Source organism: Idiotropiscis lumnitzeri, chromosome 20 (genome assembly GCF_059441095.1).
Source record: "Idiotropiscis lumnitzeri isolate Australia: NSW breed Sydney's pygmy pipehorse chromosome 20, RoL_Ilum_1.0, whole genome shotgun sequence".
NCBI classification, from domain to species: Eukaryota; Metazoa; Chordata; class Actinopteri; order Syngnathiformes; family Syngnathidae; genus Idiotropiscis; species Idiotropiscis lumnitzeri.
In genome coordinates, this window is record NC_142410.1 from 6,787,290 (window position 1) to 6,797,444 (window position 10,155).

The 10,155-nt window shown below is 41.5% G+C and overlaps 1 protein-coding gene across 1 annotated transcript; it reads left to right on the plus strand.

Moving 5' to 3' along the window:
* The first annotated feature begins 83 nt into the window (after positions 1-83).
* Positions 84-9,897, plus strand: LOC148317351 (alpha-1,6-mannosylglycoprotein 6-beta-N-acetylglucosaminyltransferase B-like). The gene is given in 20 exon segments (XM_088285236.1): positions 84-143; positions 365-510; positions 1,693-1,755; positions 2,017-2,135; positions 2,228-2,354; positions 2,437-2,534; positions 4,544-4,626; positions 4,763-4,936; positions 5,321-5,488; positions 5,609-5,778; positions 5,866-5,997; positions 6,483-6,616; positions 7,750-7,874; positions 7,985-8,140; positions 8,401-8,547; positions 8,616-8,732; positions 8,857-8,931; positions 9,294-9,341; positions 9,344-9,534; positions 9,690-9,897. Coding segments are annotated over 20 exon segments (2,541 nt in total).
* The last annotated feature ends 258 nt before the right edge of the window (positions 9,898-10,155 follow it).

Below are 10,155 nucleotides of genomic sequence, written 5' to 3' on the forward strand. Positions count from 1 at the left end.
AAAAGAGAGTGTTGGCTAATGACAAGATGATTCGACATGCCAGGGGATGTCATATTATTCGGAGACATTTGTGGTGCAATGTCATGATTGTGCATGCCTACGCGTGTGTGAGGGAGAGCGAGAGACAGATGGGTCTAAAGCCAGTAAGCCTTCAGGGCCTAGCTTATCGAGGTTTATGCTCGTCAAATCGTTCCGCTCACACACATCGCGTGACATCACGCAGGATGTGCACAAACACACAAAAAAATGAATAAATAAATAAAAAAATGGATGGAGTTTATTTGCATTGTTGGAGCGCCTTAAAGGCCAGAAAGAATTAAAGTCACCGCGTTTAAATAAATTGTCTTCAATGTTTCCTCATCAGCTCAACAGCTTCACCTCAGTCGACTTACAGCAGTTGGTGCTCTCAGCCAATCACAGCTCGGCATATTTACTGCTGCTTAATTCTAAGAAGCAAAGGTGCGACATCAAGGCCGAGACATGCTCTTCCATTGGCAGTGACGATATACGGTATATTGTAACACTTTCTATTTGTGGCACTGCCAAACTGGAAAGTCCTGTTTGCACAGATTAATAAACAGCGATAAAGCAAACACACTTTATTGCTCTGATGAAATTTCCATGACTCACTGAATGACACTGATCATTATCACACGGAGCACCCAACTGATGTCAAAACAACATGAGGATTTGCTTTGGAACAGCATCTAAATAAATTACAAAATATTCATAATGATATGTAGTAATGTATTTCTGCTATATAGTGCAAGAAAAAAAAAGGAATTTTTTGGGGGGAAAAATATTTTAGGAAAATAGTATTTTATAAAACATACCGTCATAAAATAATTCAATTGAATGTAAAGCGATATAACACAGAGATGCTATTTATAAGCATGTCAATGGTGTTTCCCATTATGTGTAAGCATTAATTGGCGTGTTAATGATTAAGGTAAACCTCTCATAATAAATTCAACCATATCTCACATTTTTTGCAACATGACCTTGCTTAAATTCTGTCCACAATCATATTTCCAAAAATAATAAATTGCATGTACACATGCAGCAAAGGCACAATTTTGAAGCATCACGTTATCATTTCACAACCCTGGCTTGAGTGTGTCTAGCCGTCCTGAAAGAAACTCTGTCACCCTATAGCGTGGGTTCCATTGTGTCCGTGAATAGCCCCGGCGCTACAGTGGGTATTGTTTGCCTTAAAAAGGGGAGTCAGGTTTCCACGGCAACCACAGGATGCCCACCCATGGGTCGCGAGACATAGAAAGGGCGCAGCCACAGAAGGATGTAAAGAGAGCGAAAGCAGACAAAAAAAAGGACTTTACAGCACAGACTTCATTTCTTTTTCTTCTTTTTTTTTTCAAAGTCTGTTTGTTTTTTTAAAACAGGCCTGATGGGAGCCTGGCAGAGGGTAATACGATCTCAGGAGGTGAGGACTGTTTGCATGTGTCTATTGTAGCACAACTGTTGACATCTATATAATGTGCATCCCACTGTGGTGACTTGGCTTCAGTATTATATCGGCCTTTTGAACCTTCTGCCAAACACATGACGCCTCATGATAGGCCATCACGCTGGCTTTTGCATTACACAAATATTTAATTGAATTAGAATTTGATTGAGTGTTGCACAATGATTACACAGCATGTTATACAGTTTGATTCCTTCTGTGTTCGCCAGTGAGGTCCGCCAGCTGCAAAAGCATCAATCGGAGGTCATGCGTGTTGCACTGCGACCACGTAGGTAAGACTGAGCATCATCTGATTCATGCTCAATTTCCAGACATACGACATAGTGTTACATTACTCTATAGACCATTTTTTTGACACCCGTAATTTAAAAGTAATGTATTTCATTTCAAAATACACCAAAAATAAGTTTTGCTGGACTCCAAAAATAATTTGAAATAGGCATCCAAGTGTTTTGAGTTACAAGGCATCATTGGGCTAGGACGAGGAGGATTAAATAAAAAGATCATCTCACCGTGTCTATTGCGCCCTCTAGTGGTTGCCTGGTGCTCTGCCTTGGTCTGTCTGCCTTCACTTTGCTGCTTCAGGCCCTCTGGGTGCCATTAGAAATGTCCACAGATGACCATGCTGGGAGGTCACCTGCCGAGGATCAGGGTACAAAAATAAGAGCCAATTTTAAGCATTGTTATAATGGCACCACACCGTATGTGAAGTATTTTGTAGGATGTTTGTTATGTTATTATCAGGTCAGCGAGGTCTGGGCTTTCGTAGGCTGGCCCTTCGCTTAGAGGCTCTTAGTACTCAGGTGCAGCGGCTGAGCACAGAGCGAGACGCTAAGATGACCTCCGAGGCTCTCCAGATGCTTCTAAGAAGGTACTAATTCTAAAAAAAAATAAAATTGAATCATTAAAAACGTCCTAGATAGATATTATTGCTCATTATTATTGTTTGTCAGCTTTCGGCAGGACCAGCAAGGCTTGGCCCGTTTGGTGGAGAGGGAGTTGAAGAGGGTTTCCCAGAAACTGGACCAATTCAATCATCATCATCGCCTGCGTCACGAACCCCCGACACTCGAGACACGCGCAACACACACAGGTGTTTTAGAGTAAATTGAAGAGTTTGTGGTGATTGAAGTCTTCTTATGAACGTTAACAAGGTTTATTCATTAAATTTTTTTTTAAGACCGGCGGGCCGGATTAAAACGTTTGACGGGCCGCATGTGGCCCCCGGACTATAGTTTGCCCACACCTGTGGTAGGACATTGTTTTATGACATAATTTTCAGATTTTTTAAAAATCTTTGATATTATTCATATGTTAATCTCTTTTAAATACTACATATTAACTATTAATGCGGAAAAAAGTCTAAAACATCTGAAATTTATTGGAGGTTAATCAGGCCCTTTAATCGGTGGCACGTATGCTGACTCACATTTAACATGAGTTTTCAGTTTATTTTACGACTCCTCAAGAAAAGATAATTCATGATTTATCTTGGTCGCATTTTTTGGAATCACAAAAAAATGATCTAAGAACAGGGGTGTGTAGACTTTTTATATCCACTGTACAAGATGTGAGGGAAACTTCTAAAAAAAAAAAAAAAAATCCTGCTGAGCTAAGCTGCCTTTCCCACCCTGCAGCCTGATTTATGGTTAGCTCCGGTTCTAATGGACTAATTGGCCAATTGCGAGCGCCTCTGTGGTCTCCCTGCAGCATGTCGCTGTGAGCCAAACGCTCGGTTCAAAGCTATCATTGCAAGCGAGGTTAACCACGGGACCAACTTAACAAGCTGTGAGAATGGACGTGAATGGAAGGGGATGCTGGTTAAAGGGCAACGAGTGCAGGTGCTTCTGGGGAATGATGTCCATTGAATACCAGACCCACGACCCGCCTGAGAGGTGTCAGGTGAGAATTAGGTTACGCACGCTATAGTTGGCGCGGTATATGTGTGTGTTGGCCGTGGGGGAGGAGCGGGTGCGCTCTCGCCTCCTCGTTTGAACAATTTATGAAAGCAGGTGTGTCGCCACTGACGTGTGAAAATCTTCGTTTGTGTTTGCATGACTCTGATAGCACTCTCAAATTTTGTGTGACTAAATTTGCATACATACTGTATTTGAACACATGCAGCAAATACACAATTACTGCCGCCCTCTTCTACATGTAAACGCTCGGTGGGCCGGATGTAGCCAATTTTTGCCCACATCAAGAAGTCCGCAGAAGCCTTTTCATAAAACTTGTCCACTCGTACTTTTGTATTTGCAACGGGAGCATTTTCACCTCTACCCTGCTCACTTTGCTCCTTTCAAGGTTCTAGGCTATTTTTCTTATCCTCTCCATTTCCTTTTACTGGGTTGTTTTACACAGCAAAGGAGTGTTTATTTTGGCAAAAGCCAGAATTGTAAAAAGGGACTGTTTGGTAGGATGCAGGTGGGTCAGGTGTGTGTGTGAGGGTGTTAGTTACACTTGATTGACATTGGGGGGGCTTACGGGAAGTCCGCACACTGCCTCTACTCTTAAATTCTCTTATACATGCACACCCACAGGCGTGCCGTATACTGATTGTTTATTTTGTTATCATGTCAATTTTGATCTGAGAGGACATTTTATTAGGTGCATATTAGGTTATGAACATGTTTTTTCATGAGAAAAAAATTTAAACACGCTGTAGTTAGATTGCCCTTTCTTGTTCTTCTTTGGTGTTTATTGTCAGTTGGCAGGCCAGCTTAATGGTGCATTGGCGGCAGCAATTAATATTGTCTTTCCACTGCCAAATAGCCAAATGTGAATTAAAGACAAAAAAACATTGGAATTGAATAACTTCCAAGTCAAGGCGCCAATGTAGGTTCATCATTGTGGCTGTGGTCGAATGTATGGCTTTCTTATTTGAAATATTAGTAACACATGTGTAATAACTCAATTACTCATGATCGCAAACTACATCAGCAAAAATTAAACAATGAATATCTCAATAAACGGGGCATTGTTGTCTTTGTTAAGTCCAAATTTTGCATCCATTTAATTCTCATTCGGCCTTGCTGTTGATTTTTGGAATTATAATGAAAGATGTTTCCTTCTCCTTAGGGCCCAAGGAGAAATGTGTGGCGCCTATGGATCCTGCATACCCAATGTGTGCAGAGAAAGTTGAGGTGGGAAAGTGTTTTTGCAGAATCTTCAATACATTTATTGCGATTTCAGCACAAAATCTGAATATTGTTTCGTTATTGTATTGTAATACATGTATCGTAACTATCATTTTTGATTTAATGGTTGTTTATCTTAAAGTTCCTGCGGGCCAAATGGCAGTCAGACCCCTGCTACGCCTTTTATGGTGTGGATGGTACCGTCTGTTCCATTCTGACTTACCTCAGTCAAATAGAGAACTTCTGCCCCCCTCAACCTGGCCGGAACTACTCGGCGCCCCCTTGGCATCAGAGAACTCAGCCCGACACAAAGAAGGTATCCAATCAATTATAATTGCAGATATTTCATTTGTACTAAAGTTGACTTGCTTGATTTTTGCCCCATTGACATTGTTTTTTCCTCTAACCCACTCGCTGGGGAGCTGTGGTTTTGGTGCAGATTGGGTTACTTGTCCTCAAAGTTGAATTCATTGTTTTGACCCAGCAGATTGGGCTGAAGAATGGATTTGGGCAGTTTTAAAAGCATTAAATTGGGACTTTGCTTGAAACTTGAATGCTAACAATATAGACTTACATACTTGGACAAATGTGGCTTACTGCAACTTCTGCGGAGACGCCGGTACTTCTAGCACAGTATACAGAATATTTGTTATTATTTCTGCGGTTGCATACTGACGCCACTTTGTTACATTTCACACAGGCGGCGATACGCACGACCTTGAGTTCACTCTATGATGTCATCAGCAACAGCAGCGGCTCTGCAGTCAGATTCATGCGCTCCAGAGTGCAAATGATGTCGGAATGCTGGAGACGGGCTGCTCTCCTGATGAGGCAGCGCAACAACAACACAGAAGCGTCGCCGATGAAGGTTCGAATGCACAACTTGTTTACAGTGCTTCGGGAAAGTATTCACAGTCTTTCATTTATTAATTTGAGCCAATTATTGAAGGTTAAACAAATAACCCAAAATATTTCTGTTGACCTGTAGGTGTTGCTTTACCCCGGTGCTCTCGCTGGGGCTGCAGGCCAACATTTCGAAGCCATGGTGGAAAGAGGTGGTCCTCTTGGCGAGCTGGTTCAGTGGGCAGATCTTAGCGCCTGTTTGACCATACTGGGCCACGATGTGATCCTCACCACCTCGAAGCATCACCTCCACAGGTGGGCAACCAAAATCTGGAAGATATCATTCCAGGAGAAGATGATGACAATGATTCGAATAAAGTTAGTGTGTTGTGGATGGTCCAGACTGATAGGTGCCGCTCCGGGCCGAGGCAGCTGTCCAATCAAGGGGCCCTTGACATTCGATCTCATCTATACTGACTATCATGGTCTTGCTCACCTCCAAGGAGCTATGGGACTGGCTTTCCAGCATTACCAGTAAGACTAAATTGCCACTAATATGTTCACATTTTTCTGCACTGGCTTCCTCCTTGGATTGGCTTTATATTCATTTTATAGCAACAAAATCAGGTAGACATTACATTTATGGTTTAGAATGATTAGAAGTTGCATTTAGAATTGTGTTGATGAACTTGTAATTTACCAATTTCACCACTAGGTGGAGCAACCCTACTTCTCATTGTTTTTATTGACTTGTGCATTGGATAGCATGCGAAAATGCACAGCTCTTTTATGACAGGTGGATATACAGGTTAACTGTACCTTTGGTCAGCGATTGGAAGAGCACTAAATTGTTCACTATAAGTCGCTGACATAAATAGATGAATATATATAAATTATTTGTGGAGGAACAGTTAAGTGGGTTTGATGGTTAGGAATAATTCTTTGACGGGATACAAGATGATTATTTCATATAATTTGTCGTTCTTTCAAATGTTATTTTTTCCAAATTTTCACTATAGATGCCGCTTCAGGATCCTGGACTCGTTTGGCACAGAACCAGCCTTTAACTTGGCCAGTTATGCACACGTCCATGGCTTTCATACACTGTGGGGTAGCTGGGGCCTCCAACCTTTGCAATACATGACCATGTTCCGTAAGTGTTGTTGGGTAATCAGTATCAATGGAAAACTTATTTCCTATTTTACATATTATACATGCACAATTATATATATATATATATATATATATTTATATATACATATATAAATACTTTAAGAAAAATTGTAAATATATATATATATATATAAAATTAAAAAAAAAAATAATTAAAAAAAAAATAAAAATATATATATAAATATATATATATTAATTAATTAATTAATTAATTATTTTTTTTACCTCAAACGCAAAGGTTTTCCCAACCCTGATCTAATTTATAGTCTCAGCATGTCCGCACTCTTGAAAAAATATTTGGAAATATGAAACCTTTATATTTACTCATGATGATCCCTCACATACTTGAAGGCATTCTCATTGTGAGAATTAATAGCCAATCAACTGGTGGCGCAGACAGAATTTTCAGTGTAACACTTCTCCCTGTCAACTTTCCCGGCCTGCCAGCGGATGGAGAAAAGCTGGTTGCGCCGAGATGAGAGTCGCTCGTCATCCCTCAGCCTGAAACGTGTTTATTTGTCTTGCAGGAGGAGGAGAGTGTGAGGGATAGGTGTTAGGTTTAAGGGCCACTTTGGACGTTTCAAAGTGACAGAAAACAAGATGAAATGAAACCGTAAAATAAAATGTAAAAAAAAAAAGAAGAATTCTAATGGTAAAATGACTCGTTCTTATTTTGAAAGTGGGACGACACTGACTCACAATCGAGAGGTTCTGAGTTTAAATCCGTTCTGTCACAAAGGCCCACACACCACAAATGTTTTTTAAACTAGAATGGCACTTTCACCTATGCTGGCACATTCCTGCATCTCTTAGGTAAATACTCATCCCTCACACCTCGCTCAGTGTGTCGGAGGGAGGCGGGCATAGCGGCTGCCTATCCAAACAGTCAGGGGTGAAAGTCTTATTTGTGGAGAGTTCTTATTTCCTCTATCAGCTTTTTTTTTTTTTTTCTTAAACACACATCATGAATGTCTGTGCCCACCTGCTGTCTCCCCATCATGAAATCATTACGTTTGATCGTGTGGAAATGACTCACTAGACATTTCATTTGGTACAATTACACAATATTAACGAGATCTAAATGCATCCGATTTCTGTCCTTTGTGCTTGTAGCGCACACACCTGACAACTCCTTCCTCGGCTTTGTAAGTGAGGATGCAGTGAGAGGCCAGGAGTCGGACGTCAACAGGAAGGAGAAGATTGCCGTCATCTATGGCAAACAAGAGTACATGTGGCAGGTAATGTAAATATTTTTGACTGTACATGATTCATTTTTACATTTCAGAGTCTGTACTTTTTCCGATTACTTAAGAAGTTGCTTTTTTCTTCTCCTGTGTCAATATTTTAGGGGCTTTCAGAGTATGTAAAGGTGGTTAGTGAAGAGCTGGAGACCCACGCCACAGTCTACCAGCCTCTCGGACAGGTTTCCACCTTACCCGGCTTTATAAGAAACCACGGCCTGCTCTCTCAGAAGCAGTTTCTGAGACTGCTTCGCAGAGCCAAGGTCAGACATCAGCCCATCACAGGAGACATTCATTTTTTATGACGTCTATTTTTTAATGGGGCGACTGGTTATACTTGCAAACTTTGGGGAGAGTCGGGGAGGTGCGGAGAAGTGGCAGTAAAACAGGCCAAATTCAAGGTGTCGGGTTGAGGCAGGGCAACAAGCTAGTTGTGGTTCAAGCAAATGCAAAAGTGCAGTTATAAGTTGACACTTTTACTGGAAAAACATACTTGACCCCCCCCCCCCCTCCTCCCCATTAGGTTTTTGTAGGTCTAGGTTTCCCCTACGAGGGTCCGGCGCCCATTGAAGCCATTGCGCTAGGCTGCGTCTTCCTGCAACCGCGACTCAACCCGCCTCACTCCTCGGACAATATCGACTTCTACAGAGGCAAACCCACGACGAGAAAGGTACACGCTTCAGTAACTAGTGCCTATTGATTCCAGATTTGATAACACTGATTAACTTTGCATCACAGATTTCCTCCCAGCACCCTTACGCCGAACAATTCATTGGCAGACCTCACGTGTGGACTGTGGATGCCACTAATAAGACGCAAGTACGGGAAGCTGTTAAAGAAATTCTACACACCGAGGTAACGCTAAACGCAACGATAACCGCTCACGGAAAAACAATTCCAATTTAAACTGCTACGGAGTATTGTCGTATTTTTGGTATGTCGCAAAACAACATATCAAAGGATTGTTGTACATCTGCAGGTGAAGCCTCTAACTCCTCAAGAATTCTCTTGTGAGGGAATGCTGGAACGGGTTCATCATTATATCACACGGCAGGTAAATGATGGAATGTAACTAAGTACAAAGAGTGGTACTCAAGTACATTTTTCAGGTATCTATACTTCAGTATTTGTATGTTTCACAAATACTGTGAATAGCGAATAGACAATAAAAGCATACCATATTTATTTTTATTTTGAAGGCAGATGGCGTAAAAACGAAATGTTACCGGTTTGATGTCATTTTTTTGGGAACATACAATCAATTAAAAACAGATAAAATTAATGATGATTTGATGGGAACGGTCAAGTCGGCGCCTCAAACACCAACGTTATATCCTCTGACATTAAGTAGAGAGCTTTCAAATGTTTTCTTTTAAACTTATTAGCAGAATTAAATAACCAGTGGATGTACAATAGCTAAAAAGCATAATTTTCAGCAGAAAGGTTTATATATCATTAATAACTAGTTGTGATTTTTATCAACATTGTCCCACCAGAATTTCTGTACTCCATCAGTCGCGACGTGGCCGCCCGAAAGTGCGCTCAGGGTTCACATGGGTCCCCTCGGGCTGTCGTGTGTGAGCGTGTGTGCACGTGCCTCACTGGTGTGTGAACCCTCTCATTTTCACCGCCTCAACAACGTTGATGTGTTTGCAAGGTTAGGATTTTTCTTTTCTTATGATCCGTGTTTTTGGCGACTCTTCTTTGATTAGATTTACTTTTGTTTTCCCGGTCGGCTACGTCCGGCCACTCATCCTTTTTCTCGATTGCTAGGATATTACTTACAGCCATCCACGTTTTCCAATTTTGCAGACTTGCAATCGGTTGTGCCAGCATGGCACAGGAAGTCAACCACATCTTCCCCGCCTACACGCCGTGGGGTCGACACTGTCGCCTCCAACAGGAGCCGCTGCTGTTCAGCTGCGCCGGTTCGGACCCTTCTCACCGCCGCCTGTGTCCATGCAGAACTTACCAACCTGGACAGGTTGCACTCAGTCCTTACTCCAATTTGAATTTTTAGGGCAATATTTCCTGACATAGTTTACAAAAAAATGTTTTATTCTTTATCCCTTGAGAAGAACGACATTGCAGCATATTGAGTCACTTAGGTTTGAAACTCCTCTTTGCTTGTGTCTGTATTACTGTGTTATACTGCCTCTGGTGGCCAAAATAGTTATGGAGCAAATTAAATAGCAATCGCAATACAGAGGGAAAAAAAAAATTGCAATTACTGTATCCTATTTTCCAAAATTGTTCAGCCCTACTTTAAAGCTGAGTG